This window comes from Theropithecus gelada, chromosome 1, assembly GCF_003255815.1.
Source record: "Theropithecus gelada isolate Dixy chromosome 1, Tgel_1.0, whole genome shotgun sequence".
Classification (NCBI taxonomy): Eukaryota; Metazoa; Chordata; class Mammalia; order Primates; family Cercopithecidae; genus Theropithecus; species Theropithecus gelada.
The window spans coordinates 12,778,863-12,795,301 of record NC_037668.1 but is presented as its reverse complement, the minus strand read 5'-3'; the positions used below and the strand labels follow the sequence as shown (position 1 = coordinate 12,795,301).

The 16,439-nt window shown below is 39.6% G+C and overlaps 1 protein-coding gene across 6 annotated transcripts in view; it reads right to left on the bottom strand.

The window, feature by feature from the left end:
• The window catches only part of GPR89A (G protein-coupled receptor 89A), a 58,943-nt gene extending 43,047 nt beyond the window's left edge, over positions 1 to 15,896 (bottom strand). For 2 of the 6 annotated variants that reach the window (XM_025375540.1, XM_025375503.1), the window contains exons 1-4: positions 15,681 to 15,896; positions 7,448 to 7,507; positions 5,334 to 5,437; positions 254 to 360 (exon numbers count right to left, since the gene is read on the bottom strand). Coding sequence is in view for 4 of the 6 variants with exons in the window: in XM_025375503.1 (XP_025231288.1) it covers positions 254 to 360; positions 5,334 to 5,437; positions 7,448 to 7,507; positions 15,681 to 15,722 (313 nt within the window). In the remaining 2 variants the exon portion in view is untranslated. Of the gene's footprint in view, positions 1 to 253; positions 361 to 5,333; positions 5,459 to 7,447; positions 7,508 to 11,511; positions 11,558 to 15,680 lie in introns of all 6 variants that reach the window. The other 4 variants (XM_025375514.1, XM_025375549.1, XM_025375522.1 and 1 more) reach the window with 4 other exon arrangements.
• Between the last annotated feature and the right edge of the window lie 543 nt (positions 15,897 to 16,439).

The following is a 16,439-nucleotide window of genomic DNA, read 5'->3' as shown; positions in this document are numbered from 1 at the left end:
ATGAATTAAATGAAACATTATTAATAGGTAGAAAAATAAAGCTGTGGCAGAACAAATAACCTAATCATTCACTCAATATTTACTTTGTGCCAATTCATTCAATATTTATTTTATATTTAAGATGTTGTGTGTGAGGTGTCCTCAAATAGCGGTAGCTACTGAAAGTTAACGTAGAAATGAAGCTATTCACAATCTAAGTCCCCTCAAATACTCATCTCAATCTATATGCTGACTGAGAGGGCAAAATACTTACATAGTCGGATGTTGCTCACAATAAAATAGCCAATGTAAAAAGGCACCATGAAAACCAGGATCAGCAGAATTACACACAGGTTCATTTTCCAGTGAAAATAACGTGAGCTGAAATAAATGTCAAAGACTGTCACTAGGAGGGAGAGAGGGCAGCAACTTTCTTTCTCTTTAGTCTTCCAAAGGGTCTTTTGCTCTTTGGACTCTATATTGAATATATCCTATCTAATCAGCCTACTAGGCTCTTAAAATCTACTCATTTGTAGAGATTAAAAAACACAAATTTCTGAAAGGTATATATGACCATCTTAACCTCTGAAGAATTTCATATATTAAAATAAGAATGTTTATGTTTTTGATATATTCATGGGTAACATATACCACTAACATGTATCAACATAAGACATTGCTAGTAGAATGACTATTGTTTTATTCTCCCCTAAGAATCTTATTCCAATGTAAGAATTAAAGGAAAATAAATGTTAACAGTAATAAATGCTATAAAGGCTCAAAAATATTTCTTTTGTACTCTTGATATAAACACCTGATTTGCATGAATTACTTTTATTAATTTATAAGATGTATTTTGTTAAAACTTTTTGTTAGCACTTTTTATAACAGTTTTAATGAGATATAATTTACCCATTTAAAGTGTACAAGTCAATGGTTTTCATATACTCAGAGTTGTGCAACCATCACCTCAATCAATTTTAGAACATTTTCATTAGGCCATAAAGAAATCCTGTACCCGCCGGGCGTGGTGGCTCAAGCCTGTAATCCCAGCACTTTGGGAGGCCGAGACGGGTGGATCACGAGGTCAGGAGATTGAGACCATCCTGGCTAACACGGTGAAACCCCGTCTCTACTAAAAAATACAAAAAACTAGCCGGGCAAGGTGGCGGGCGCATGTAGTCCCAGCTACTCGGGAGGCTGAGGCAGGAGAATGGCGTGAACCCGGGAGGCGGAGCTTGCAGTGAGCTGAGATCCGGCCACTGCACTCCACTCCAGCCTGGGCGACAGAGCGAGACTCCGTCTCAAAAAAAAAAAAAAAAAAAAAAAGAAATCCTGTACCCATTAGCAGTCACTCCTTTTCTCCCTAACCTCCTCAGCTCTAGGAAACCACCAAGATACTTTCTGTTTCTAAGAAACCACCAGTACATAATCTTTTATGACTGGCTTCTTTTACTTACCATAATGTTTGCAAGTATCTATCAAAAATTGATATGTTGTAGTATCTATCAATAATTCCTTTTATGGCTGAACAATATTCATCCCATTATATGGATATATTATATTTTGTTTCTGGATTTATTAATTGAAGACATTGGGTTTTTGGCTATTATAAATAGAGATGCTATGAATGTGTGTGTATACATTTTGGTGTGGACGTATGTTTTCATTTCTCTTTAGGTAAAAATGGAGTGGAATTGTTGGGTCATATGATAAATCTATATTTAATCTTTTGAGGTACTCCCACTGTTTCCCAATGTGGCTGCATCATTTTACATTTTCCTCAGGAGCGTATGAGAGTTCCAATTTCTCCTCAGCCTCGCCAACACTTGTTATTGTCTTTTTTTTTTTGTTATAGCCTTTTTAGTGTGTGTGAAGTGGTATCTCACTGTGGCTTTGATTTGCATTTCCTTGATGGTTCATGGTACTGGGCATCTATTTATATGTGCTTACTGGCCATTTCTATATCATCTTTGGAGAAATGCCTATTCAGATCCTTTATTCATTTTTAAATTGTATTATATTATTAAACTGTAAGAATTCTTTGTGTATTTTAGATACAAGTTCCAGTCCATTATCAGACAGGCAATTTATAAAAATTTTTTCTTGTTCTTGGAATGTTTGTTCACTTTCTTGATGGTGTCCTTTGTATTTACTGATTTTAAATTTACTTAGGCCTTGTTTCAAAAAAGGCATAAGTGGTTAAATGGCTTACAAAGATAAATAAAATACAGGATGATGAAATGAACTATAAGGAAATATGAACAACAATGGTAACAGATAGGTAAAATATTGGGCCAAGCCTGGTGGCTATTATAAAATAGAATTCTAGAAAGCTGCTATGGGTAGGTCATAAATTTAGCTTTAAGTTTTCTAATGGTCAATGTGAAATAAAAAATTTGATCAGTTAGATAAAATCATTGTGTCTGCAAGAAAATAACAAATTAATTTCTCAAAAGAAGCATAATTATCATTTATTGCTATTGAATTATTACCAAGATTACAATGAAATTTCTTCAAAGATTTCATAAAGAAGAAAATGCAAAGGCAATTAACAGTGTCTTCAACAACATCCTTTTAAGAGAAATATCAGTTTCAGAGGGCTGTTTCTAACTGTTCCTTCCTTAGTACAGATGGCAGGCATCACAAAACAAAGAGCCATTCAGTAAAAGCTACACTATAGGGAATGAATACCATTTAGACTAGATACGTTGACAGCTTTTCACTCCTCTAGGTTAACCTACTTTAGAGCATTTAGAGAAGGAAACAAGCTGGACATCCTCCAGGCAATTCTACATAGTATTTCAGCTGAGCTTCTGAAAGATTCTGGGAGGCAGTGGGTTTGAAATAACAAGTACAACTTTAATTGGCAGTACGGACTGCCTATTAAAAGTGAAGCACATGTTTTAACTAATCTTTTGAGCTGAGAGTAAAGTGATATTCTCTTGAAAAAATTAAGGATCCCAACAAGATTACATATTTGGATAGGAAGTCATACAATCTCTGCTCAAAGGCGAGTCAAAGGAATATTCTGGCCAAGATTGTCTTTTCAAAATGATTCTGAGTCCAGTCAATGGACAGTTATACTACATCATCAAGGTTCACGTTTGTGTTCCATAATTGGGTGAAACACTAGCATGAAAAAACAGGTATAACTGAAGACATGTCTCAGACTGAACAAACCCAATCCTCTATATAACACACAAAGAAGAACCAGATTTCAGCAATGCTACTTCTTATCCTCTTTAACTAACTAAGAAATTTAAGAAATATACACCACAGTATGACTGATGTTTCTTACTATATGGGTTATTAACTATAAGTTAAAAGTTGGGGGACATCATCTACCAAAAACAAAACTATAGCTTTAGAATAACTGAATCCTCTGTATCTATATTTAGATGAGTAGTTGGCAAACTATGGCCTGGCAGCCACCTGCTTTTACAAATTAAGTTTTATTACAGCATCGTCATGCTCGTTTGTTTATATATTGCCTATGACTACTTTTGCTCTACAACAGCAGGGCTGAGTAGTTGCAATAGAAGCCTTCTGGTCCACAGAAGCCTAAAATATTTACTATCTGTCCCTTTACAGAAGAAAGTCTGCCAACCCCTGCTTAAATAGCAGTGAAAGATGCAGGTGGTGATAATAAAATTTAATAACCATTATGTAAAATAATACTTGTCTATTCTGTATAGTCATAGGATCCATATCTAGCTCATCCAAAAAAAGGTTTGGATTATTAAAGTTTAAAAGTAGGAGAATCAGAACATACTTCTATTTTACCATAATACATGTTATTCATTGTTCTATCAAGAGACCATTATTATCAACTCTGATTCTCTCTGTCTCACTCTTTTTTTTTTAAGAGATGGGGTCTCACTGTCTTATCCAGTGATCACAGCTCACTGCACATTCTCAAACTCCTGGGCTCAAGGGATCCTCCTGCTTCAGCGTCTAGTGTAGCTGGGACTATAGGTATGTACTACTACACTCTGCTAATTTTTAAAAATTTTTTTGTAGAGACAGGGTGTCACTTTGTTGCCCAGGCTGGCCTTGAACCTCTGCATTTAAGCGATCCTCCTGCCTCAGCCTTCCAAAGTGCTGGGATTATAGGCGTAAGCCACTGTGCTGGGATTATAGGTGTAAGCCACTGTGTCTAACATTTAACCTTTCAATGTTTTGTGATTAACCATTTGTACAGTAAGTTTTTCTTTTTAATTCAAATTTTGTTTTCAACTCTGATTATCAAAGGATTTGAGAGTACAGTCTCTCTACAAGTCTCAAGTGTCAGGGGTCTATAATGAACTTACCTTGGTGCTGAGTCCTAACTTTAGAGTGAAACACTACTTTACTCTTAAAGGTTTTTCCAGGTAGTGATAAAAAAGTACAACAAAGTCTGCATAGCATAGTTGAACCCTACATATAAATGCCGCCAAAAAAATTCTCAAGCTTGCAGATTAACAAGCAAGAAATATTTCGGATAGACTGTCTAATAAACTAACAGGTCTATTATTCGGAAGGGAGTAAAGAGTTACTTTTGGCCGGGCGCGGTGGCTCAAGCCTGTAATCCCAGCACTTTGGGAGGCCGAGACGGGCGGATCACGAGGTCAGGAGATCGAGACCATCCTGGCTAACATGGTGAAACCCCGTCTCTATTAAGAAATACAAAAAACTAGCCGGGCGAGGTGGCGGGCGCCTGTAGTCCCAGCTACTCGGGAGGCTGAGGCCGGAGAATGGCGTGAACCCGGGAGGCGGAGCTTGCAGTGAGCTGAGATCCGGCCACTGCACTCCAGCCTGGGCGACAGAGCGAGACTCCGTCTCAAAAAAAAAAAAAAAGAGTTACTTTTAAAAAGTGTTTTAAGAAACACTTTACATTCAACCAAACTTGACCATGACTGTAAAATCAATAAAAGTAACTAAGTTAAGTAAGAACTGGAGCTCAGTCTTCAGAGAGATCGTTAAGTATCTCTGAGGAATTCTAACCTTTTCAGGTAGAGATTTTCAATCAGCAGAACAATGTGAAGGGCTGTTACTGGGATTCAGTCAGCGAGCAGTCCCGGAAAAATAAAGCTTCTAGGAGTGAAGCCTAGTCTGCGGCTTCACAGCCTCACTCCAATGAGTTTTTCAGAGTTAATGGTCAGATCTTTTTTTTCCTGGCTTCTCATAATCTTTGTCAAAGCAGCTACTAGGTGGCTGTGACCCATATCTGCTGTGATCATTGTAGTTACTGAGACTAAATTATTAACACAGTGTTTCTTTTTTATCTCAGTTATGAGATCCAGATAGCTTTTCCACCGTAAAGAATGTAGCACAGAACTCTTCAAGAGGAGTTATTCAGTACTCTTACTCACCTGCTATTCAATACTCCTAAGATTTCAAAGATGATGAGCTCAAACATGGTGCAAGAAAATGCAAATGTCACAGAGAAGATCACCTGTACAACATACTGACGTATCTGTTAAAAGCCAAATAGAAACTAGAAGTTATTTCCGTGTTTAAAAACTGAACTGATAACCTCCTTCTGGTTACAAGTCAGAAAACTTATTTTGAGGAAATTCTGAAGTCACTGGAAGTAGGGCCACAACAGCAACTTGCCTGGAGCTAAAGAAAAAGACCAAAGTAGGTGGCACTTCTGAATCTTGAGTCACTATTACCAGCATCCTCTTGTGGATGAAGAATTTTGAGGACAAGAAGATGAAGTGACAGGGTCATAGGTAGCACTTAGAATTCCTGATGCACACTGACAAAAAACTGACAGATTCATATATAATGGTTAATGTTTAAAGGGGTTCTTCAACACTCTGCAGATCCTGGATCAGTTCTGGAACCTCCCTTGGGAGGCCTTAAAGTATTGGGCAGAAGAAAATCTCCAGAATTCCAGGCTCTTTCAGACAATAAACTCCCCGAGAAAGTTTAATGGAGAACATCCTAAAAATGACCCAATGTAGACTATAACTCCTGATCTTATTACTAATTAGGAGAACTAACTAGGAAATGTCCAGTCTAGGATGGTTGATCTTCTGAATCCAAAGCTTAAGATAAAAACACCAGCTTTGTGTTGCGGGAAGTCAGGGACCCCGAATGGAGGGACCGGCTGAAGCTGTGGCAGAACATAAATTGTGAAGATTTCATGGGCATTTATTAGTTCCCCAAATTAGGACTTTTATAATTTCTTACACCTGTCTTTACTGCAATCTCTGAATATAAATTGTGAAGATTTCATGGACATTGATTAGTTCTCCAAATTAATACTTTTATAATTTCTTACGCCTGTTTTAATCTCTTAATTCCGTCATCTTTGTAAGCTGAGGATGTATGTCACCTCAGGACCCTGTGATGATTGCGTTAACTGTACAAATTGTTTGTAAAGCATGTGTGTTTGAACAATACGAAATCAGTGCACCCTGAAAAAGAACAGAACAGCGATTTTCAGGGAACAAGGGAAGATAACCATAAGGTCTGACTGCCTGCGGGGTCAGGCAGAATACAGCCATATTTTTCTTCTTGCAGAAAGCAGGTAGGAGAAATATCGCTGAATTCTTTTCCCATCAAGGAATAACCTTGGGGAAGGAATGCATACCTAGGGGGAGGTTTATGAAGGGCCGCTCTAGGAAGTCTGTCTTATGCGGTTGAGATAGGACTGAAATACGCCTTGGTCTCCTGCAGTGCCCTCAGGCTTACTAGGATTGGGAAATTCCAGCCTGGTAAATTCTAGTCAGACCAGTTGCCAGGTCTCGAACCCTGTTTCCTGTTGTTTATCAAGACAATGCGTGCACAGCGGGACACAGATCCTCATCAGTAATTCTAATTTTTGCCTCTGCCTTGTGATCTTTTATTGCATCTGAAGCACTGGCTTCTGTGACCCACTTCCTATTCATACACCCCCTCTGCTTTTGAAATCCCTAATAAAAACTTGCTGGTTTTGTGGCTCAGGGTCGCCGTCACAGTCCTACCAATATGTGATGGCACCCCCAGAGGCCTAGCTGTAAAATTTTTCTCTTTGTACTCTTTATTTCTGAGACCGGTCGACACTTAGGGAAAACAGAAAGAACCTATGTTGAAATATTGGGGGCTGGTTCCCCTGATAGCCTTGAGATTTTGATATTAACTTAGAATATAAGACTGGCAATTCAGGGCCAGATAGACAAATGAAAGGGAACATTTGTGAGACATTATGAATTAAATTCTCTCCTGCAGAATAACTATTTGCTATTGGTGCATATCCTGATACGACTAAGGCATAACATTCCTTTCTCCTAACTTCTGGGCTACATTTGGCTTGCCTTTTTTCCCCCCTTTTAAATCAATTAAGCCTAATTATATTCTCCAATCTAATAGTTATATAGTACTTATTTGGTAACAGCTTCCTATCTTGGAAATGAACATAATGTTTCTTTAATGGAGACATTTTTCTTGTCAATCTAAATTCATATAGTGTAAGTATGACAAAATTATTTCTTCTCACCTCATAGTCTTTAAACAATTGGCGCATGAAGAAAAGCCACCCAAATCCAAAAAATAGTATCTGGAAGGGAAAGAAGATAGAATGTCAATATATATATTTTTTGAGAAACGTTTTATAGAAACATTTCTATAAAACAGGTCTGCTAACTAGACGGTTAACTTATTTCAGGGATTAAAGATAAGATCCGCTCTTATAAGACCTACTTATTAAAGCTCATGACATTGGAAATAAATGTTTAAATGTTCTTGGATGTTTGAAGTTATACATGTTACAGAGTATGCTTCAAGACAAAAATGGAAGTACGTATTTTCCCATAATCTTATGATAATAATTACATGAGCCAGAGAAGTTCGCAAATAGAAAAGGAATCAGCGGCCAGGTGCGGTGGCTCACACTTGTAATCCCAGCACTTTGGGAGGACAAGGTAGGCAGATCACCTGAGGCCAGGAGTTTAAGACCAGTCTTGGCCAACATGGCGAAGCCCCATCTCTACTGAAAACACAAAAATTAGCTGAGTGTGGACACCTGTAATCCCAGCTGCTCCTAGAGGCTGAGGCATGAGAATAGCTTGAATCTGGGAGGCGGAGGTTGCAGAGAGCCAGTATCGTGCCACTGCATTACGGCCTGGGTGATAGAGTGAGATTCGGTCTCAAAAAAAAAATGAAAAGAAAAGGAGTCAGAGTGAGATTTGCTTCTTACGGATGATCCCTGACTGCAAGTATTTAAAAAAAAATACCAGCCTGCCAACATGGTGAAAACCCGTTTCTACAAAAAAACACACACACATAAAAATGAGCTGGGGGTGGCGGGGTGTGCCTGTAGTCTCAGTCACCTGGGAGGCAAAGGTGGGAAGATCACCTGAGCCTAGGAAGTTGAGGCTGCAGTGAGCCATGACTGCACCACTATGCTCCAGCCTGCGCAACAGAGTGAGACCCTGTCTCAAAAAATAAATAAAAATAAATCAATTTAAAAAATAAAAACTTCACGGGAAAGGAGTTGACACCAAAAGTAGACGAGCAGTAGAAAGCCTAATGTGTTTTATATCTGTTTCCTTCAGAGAGTTTTCTTAGCTTCTCCGCCATCCTGCCTAATCTACATAAAGTGTTTTTCATCTCAGTGTAAAGCTGAGAGATTGCAGGATCCCTCTTTTGTCAGTTTTGTTTCAAACTGGCAGAGACCGTAGCCACGTGACAGCTGACAAAGCTGGTCTGTAGTAAATAGAACTTTCTATACATAGACACGCACTGACACGACTAATCTTTTCTTCTTAAACTGGCTAGGACCTTTATGAAGAAATGATTTTATGTCTTCCTAGGGACTACTTTACTGAGCAAATGTAAACTCAGTAGTTTAGCACAGACTACTTTAGCTTCTTATCATGCCCCTGCTGCCTAGCAAACTCATGTGTTCAGCCCCCTGGAACTTCCTTTGGTTCTTTAGACCCATATTCTTTCACATTGAGACCTCTGTAAATGTCCTCTGACAGGAACTTCTCTCCAACCCTCTCCCAGTTACGCTATTTACTCCCTCTGGAAGGCCCTCGCTGCCCTCCCAAACACAGATAAATTGCTCTTTTTATATAATCTTATTCTACATCGTACTTCCCTCATCAAAGTGCTTACCATGCAGTTTTGTAATGCCTGATTTAAATATTTTTTGACATTAGATTATAAGCTCTATGAGGACAAAAACCATGTTTGTCTTGTAATCTTTGTATCCTTGGCATCCAGCACAAAGCCTGGTATATAGCAGACTCTCCATAAGTGCTTGCTGAATGGCTAAGTGGTCTACATAAAAGACAGTTTATTCTTCAGCATTCAATCTTAAATCTTCTGTAATAACTCCGATGTGCTATGCTAGGTGCTGGGGATACAAAGATGAGTAGGATGGTTACTACCCTCTACAAGCTCACAATATAGTGAAGACACTACATAAATAACTATAACATAATATGGATGTGCAATGATAGAAATACATACATGATATTGTAAAACAATATGAAAGAGGGAGACCAAACCAATCTGTAGGGGCTTAGGACAGATTTTCTGGAGAAGATAATGCTTGAGCTGAAGGAAGTTTTAATTTGCAGTTACAACTTGATATTGTGTGCAAATTTTGGGATTATGTGCATTTTTCTAGAGTGGTTGAAGGTATTCATCACACACTCAACGGTTTCCACCACCCCTAACATATTAAAAACCACCCTCTCAAAGGATGAATAAGAATCAAGTAGGGAGGCTGGACACAGTGGCTCACGCCTGTAATCCCAGCACTTTGGGAGGCCAAGGTGGGTGGATTGCTTGAGCCCAGGAGTTCGAGAACAGCTTGGGTAACATGGTGAAACCCTATCTCTACAAAAAATACAAAAATTAGCTAGGTGTGGTGGTGCGTGCCTGTAGTTCCAGCTTATGGGGAGGCTGAGGTGGAAGGGCCACTTGAGTCTGGCAGGTGGAGGCTACAGTGAGCCGTGAGCACATCACTGCATTCCAGCTTGGGTGACGGAGAGAAACCCTGTCTCAAAACAAAACAAATGAACAAAAAAAGAATCAAGTAGGGTAAAAACAGGTGGTAGGGGTAGGAGGACAGGGCTTTCCAGATAGCAAAGGGCATGAGTAAAGGTGCAGAGTGAAAAGCGTGGTATATGCCAGGAACTACACATGGTTTGGAGATGCTAGAAGATGAAATTCAAAGAAGGAAGAGGTTAAAAATGAGGCTAGACAAGAGGAGTGGATGTCCAACCACTGAGAGCTTTGAAGGCCACCCTAAGATTATAGTCTGTAGGTGGTGAGGGTTATTTAAGCAGGGAAATGGCATGGTCTGATTTGTTGTATATTATAGAGAGCAGTATGGTGGCTGTGTGGAAGACACATTTGAAGGAAATAACATTGTAGGAAGAGAAACATCATAGAAATGTGTTATGGGAGTTCAGATGAAAGATGAGAAAGCCCTGAATTAAGACATTTGGTGACAGAAGAGGAGACGACAGATTTGAGAACTATTTAGAAGGTAAAATCAGCAGGGAGAAGTCAAGGATGATAATTTGGAATACAAGATGAATAGTGAAGCTACCTAATTTATATTAAGAATATTGGAGAAAGAAGAGGTTTAGGAAAGGGGGCAGAGGATGGGGAAAATGATGAGCTCATTTTGAACACACTAAGGGCCTGAGGGACAGCCAGCAAGATGGGTCAAGATATCCAGCAAGCACCTGAATAAAAGACAGATTGTGAAGGCAGGTCTAAGATATACTTATGAGTTGAAACCATCAAAGTACACAAGATCACCTGGGAACAGTATCTAGAGTAAGGAGAGCAATGTGCCAAGAAGAAAACACTAGAGGATAAGGAACACAGTTTGAATGGTGAGGTAGGGGCAGGAACCAGAGTGTAGCAGGTCAGAATGAATGGGAGCTAAACCAGTGGGGAAAGTAAACGCAAATTACTCCAGGGAGGGCCAGGAATGAGAAAAAAAGAGAACACTAGATAATAGGCTAGAGAAGAATATGGAATAAAGGGACAGTTTATTGGCCAAGGGGAAAGAAAGCAGTCAAGTAAGGAGAAAAAGATGAGAAGGATGATGGAATGCTAGAGGATGAACTGATACTATTAATTTATTATTATCATTAGGTAACTTTTATTGAAGATTTACTATATTCCAGGCTCTCTAAGTAGTACTTAGCATTATAATCTTATAAAAATCATTAAAAACCCAGTAAGGTAAGTTTGATTGTCCTATTTTCACAGAGGAAGATGAGGTTTAGAGAAGTTAATCAATTTATAGTAAGTATCAGAATCAAGATTGAACTCAAGCCTGTTTGACTCCAAAATCTGTGCTTTTTAAAAAAATAATATGTTTTCAGCTCTTATTGAGTCTGGCTGTTTAGAAAATCTGCGCTTTTAACCACTTCAAAATAAGCTACTCTAAGATCAAAGGTAGGGAGAATGGCCTTAAACCGGAGTAGGGGAACCCCGTTTTCTGAAATGGGAGGAAAGGAGGTGAGAATGGTTGTGAACACAGATAACCTTTTAGATTATGCAGAAAGTATTCACAGTAGGAGATCATACCTTTTGGCTTCACTTTTGTTGAGTAAGTATGAGGCAAGGTTATCTGCTAAGAGTAAGAGGTGAGTATAGAAAAGGGAGCTTTGACAAAGATTCAGAAAAACTTTGAGGGGAATAAAACAAGTAGCTGATTAAGGTCAAGAAAAGGAGTAATTCAGTGAGCTGAGGGTTAAACTCATGGCGTTGGCAAACTACACAGCTGTGTGATTTTCTACAGTAGCTTTCAGGCCTCTGTATTAGTGGTAGACAAACTATAACAATGATCCAAGTATGGACTTATATATACATATATGTATATATATATGAAGGTAAACGAACAAGCAGGTGTAAGAAAGTAAGTTGGATCAAAGCATCTAGATCAAGTAGAAAAGGAAAGGGTCAAACAGATTAGGAGAAAATGTCCAGGATATCCTTTGGCTATTATAAAGAGTTACCAATGGTAACTCTATAAAGACAGATGTAAATTCAGAGTTTAGAGACCATATTCATATGACTTACGAAGCCACAACTGAAGATAGAGAAGTTGAGCAGTTAGGAATGAGAGTAGTATGTATAGTGGAAATGGATGATTAAAAAAAAAATCACCAAGATTGCTGTGAAATGGAACTTTAGACAAGTAAGAGAAAACAAGCAAAAATTTTAAGTTTATATGGTGGGGAGGGGAATGGAAGAAAAGAGAAACAGATATATACCTTTAATATTTTATTGTGGCCTCCTTTCACATTGACAAGGAAAGTGTAAAAAGACTTTCAGAACAAAATTATGTCTTTTGCAGCAACACAGATGCACCTAGAGGCCATCATCCTAAACAAATTAACGCAAGAACAGAAAACCAAGTACCCCATGTTCTCACTTCTAAGTGGGAGCTAAATATTGGGTACTCACCAACATAAAGATGGCAAAAAACGAAACTGGAGACTACTTGGGGACAGGGGAGGGGAGAAAGGGGAAGGACTGAAAAACCAATTATTGAGTACTATGTACCTGGTACCTGGGTGACCGGATCATTTGTATCCCAAACCTCAGGTCCCACAATATACCCACCACAAGTACCAAATCTACAATAAAATTAAAGTTGAAAAAAAAAAAAAAGACTTTTAAACTACACACATACACAAAAGTAGCTGGAGAATTCATTTACATCCAAGATAAACACAAATTCTGGCAAGATTATAGAGGATCCAAAAAGAATGCAGAAGCAAAATGCAATTTCAAATAGCTTTGCAAATAAAATGGAAGGCACATAGCTTCTTATTATAAATGAGACTTAATACTTTCAGAATTGTACAGAGTAAAATCTTGACCTTAGGACTTAAGAGTATACTCTGGAACTGATAAGTCTTAATGACTGTACAGAGGGCTCAAAACATGAGTTAGATAACAGTTGCTTTTATAAAAGTGACTTCTGGGTTGAAAATTAGCTACTGTTTAAAAAAAAAAAAAAAGATGGCCATCAGCAGGATAGTTATTAAAGAATTAAGTATAAAAGACACCTTTCCTGGATCATTTTTTCACCCTTTTAATCATTTAACAAATATTTATTAGTGCCTAATATGTGCCAGGTCCAAGGGATAGAATGGCAAACAAGAGAGCATGAATGCTACTCTCAAGGAGTTTATAATCTATGGAGGAGATAAACAAGTAATTACAAAACAATGTGGTAGCGTTATTACAGGGGAAGTAGGTGAAGGGTACTATGGCAGTATGTATAGGGACATCTAGTCCAGTCTAGGAGAAGCTTCTTGGATGTTCAAGTTGAGATCTGAAGGCTGAAAGGGATATGAGGAAAAGGCCCAGAAAAAGAAAACACACTGTGTGGAAATCTGGAGGCACCACAGCATGGCCAGGTTAGGGAACTAAAAGAAGTTCAGGAAGTCTAAAGAATAAAATGGTGAAAGCCACAGCTGAAGAGAGAAGAGCCAGGGTCCCATCAATAAGGGACCTGATAAGAGCAAGGGTCCCATCAATAATAGACCTGAAAAGCCACGTAAAGGAGCGTGAACTTCATCCTGTGGTGCAGTGAGCAAGATTCAATATGTGATCTCTAATTTCAGATTTCATTTCAAATAAACCTTTCAGTTAACACAACACAGAAAAAATGAGCGGGGAGGGGCTCTGGGGGCAATGGTGGTGTTTCCAAGGTAACCGCACCTCTCTAGAGAAGTGCTTTTTATTAAATACATATTCACTACAACGCTACTGTGTGCCCGCAACTGATTTAGATGCTGGTGAATACAGGAGAGAACAAGAAAGACAGTGTCTTGGACTTCATGGACAGACAACAAACACATGAACATACAAATGAACTATAGCAATAAATGCCAAGAAGAAAATAAAACATGGAAATGAGGAAGAAGGCAGCCGGAATGGAAAGCCACTTTGGCTGTGGGCAGGGTGTCAGGTAAAACCTTCCTAAAGTGACATTTTTACTAATGCCGAAATGATGATAAAGCAGCCACATAAATATTTGAACAGAGAACATTCCATGCAAAGGAATCTTTGGGTCTTTCTTCCACATTAGTTTAACAATTAATTACTGCATATGGATACATGTGTGAAGTAAAAGTCTATGATTACAAGGCATACAAAATTAGAAAGCCACTTCCTTGGTTCAACGTATCAATTATGTCCACGCTAAAAATCTTAGAGGCTGCAATGCAAAGCCAATTTTCTACTGACATTCTTATCTTTATTCTAAGTGAAAAGAAAAGCTAATTAAATATTGCTATTTTTCTTAAATTGGTACTAGGGTTAAAAATAACCCTGAGTTGTCACCAAGGGCACTGGGTAGTCTTAGAAAGGTTTTAAGCAGAAGAATTACATGTCCAGGTTTTTTAACAATACATTTGAATAGTACGCAGTCAATAAAAACAATTATGAAAACTATAGAAAGGTGGTAAATTAAAAAAATTTTTTTTAAAAAAAGATTGCATTAGAGTGGTAGGATCATGGATGGCTTTTCCTTCTTTCTTATCTTCTTAAATATTGTAAAAGTTTTTGAACAGAAAAGGACAATGCTCTGCTATACGGAGACGAGTATTAGGATGAAGCAATACAAAAATTGAATCAAAGAACAAAAATTTAGTTCACTTTAAGCTCCAAAAGGTAACTGTTTCTGTTACTTGCCGTTTGAGAGAAAGAACAAGTAAAAACAACCAAAAAAAAAAAAAAAAAAAAATCTTCAAATTATTGGAAAGACGAGGGGAAAAAGGTAAATAGGTAGTCTGAGCTTCACAAATATTAACAGTTGGCCAACAATTATTTATTGAATGCCTGCACTTAAAAGTGGAGATACAGCTATGACCAAGGCAGGATTTCAAAAAACAAAATCATAAACACATACATAAATGATGCCAGTGCTATGATAAATGCTAGGAAGAAACAATAATTAACAGTGGATTACATGGTAAAAGCAAGAGGCTCACTAGACGAAGCTTCTATTGAGCACAGACAATGTCTTATATGTTTGTACGCTCAGAGCTTTATATAACGGTCGATAAATGTTTGTTGACTGTACAAACAAATGAAGGTGACCAATGGAGAAGAAATGAGGGTCAGAAAAACATCCGAAAAAGGTGGGTAAGTAAGCATAGGATAAAGGATGAGGTGTCAGTGCAAAAACGAAACTTTATACTTTTAAGCATATGTATAACCTTATATTGACACTCTGAAGCAGCAAATTTCTCCACACCTGGATGCAGATTTGACATCTAAAAGCAAAGCCTACACTGACGTGTCCTCAGTATCCAGCCCTGATTGGCGCGCCGCACACCCGGTGCCCGGAACCACACAGGCTTCCCCAGCCCAGGGTCAGCGGCGCAGCCCGGAAGCTTCGAGGAGCTTCGAGGAGCTCTGAGGACTGCCGCCTTAGCTGGCGGCGCCGGCTCTAAGCGTGTAGGTCGGCGGACCCCTTCCAAAAGTGGACCGAAATTCCAGGGACGAATGCCGGGTGGGGCCGCGGACGGCCGCAGGCCAGCCTCCTGACAGCCGGGGTAGAGGGAACCGGAGGCAGCAAATCGCACACCCTCTTCGCGCTGTGGGTCCCGGAGTAACTGGCGCAGGCAGCTAGAGAGAGACGCCAGACCCCGGACCAGCCCGCACCGCGGAGGACCCGAGAGGGCGATTCGGAAAAGGGGGGCGGACGGGTGTCGGGGAGGGAGGCGGTGACTCACCTGGGAGGTAATCATGATGCTGGAGTCGATCAGGAAACTCATGGCGAAGTGTAAGGAGGGCTCCTGCCTCCACTTCCCACTCCCCGAGGCCACGGCACGCTGGGGTCACAGGCCCCCTTACACAGTCCGCCTTCTCCCTGGTGCCGCAGCCGGGACTGCGGCTCTCCAGCCCGACGCCATCAAGCTGCGCCCCAGCCAGCCAATCAGCGGCTACATCCGGAGCCCCGCCTCGGGCTCGGCGTGGGTGGGGCAAACGCTAGGCTCCAGCCTCGTAGGCCCCAGGAGCGGGGCTTATTAGGGGCGATACTATGAGCATGCAGTGCAAGGTAACTTTAACATTTCGGAGGCTGAAGGAGGTAGGGCCTGAGACCTAAGTGGCAATTCTGTTTTGTAAAGATCATAAGATAATAATGGTAATTATAGTAAGTCAGGCATTGTGTCCTAAATGTTGTAACTTTTACTTGACTCGGCAAATATGATTGCACAAAGTGAGGGAAGACTGGAAAGTCAGACGAGACGTTAACAAATATAACTAACCAAATATATTTCTGTGACAACAACGAAAAGCACACCGTCTGTAGCAATTTAGTGATAATATTGTACTGCATATTAGTCAGGCCACAGGTGGAGTACTGCACTCCGTGTACCACACTTTTAAGAGATTTTACAGGCCCGGCACAGTAGCTTATCCCAGCACTTGGGGGAGGCCGAGGCGGGCGGATCACCTGAGGTCGGAAGTTCGAGACTAACCTGACCAAC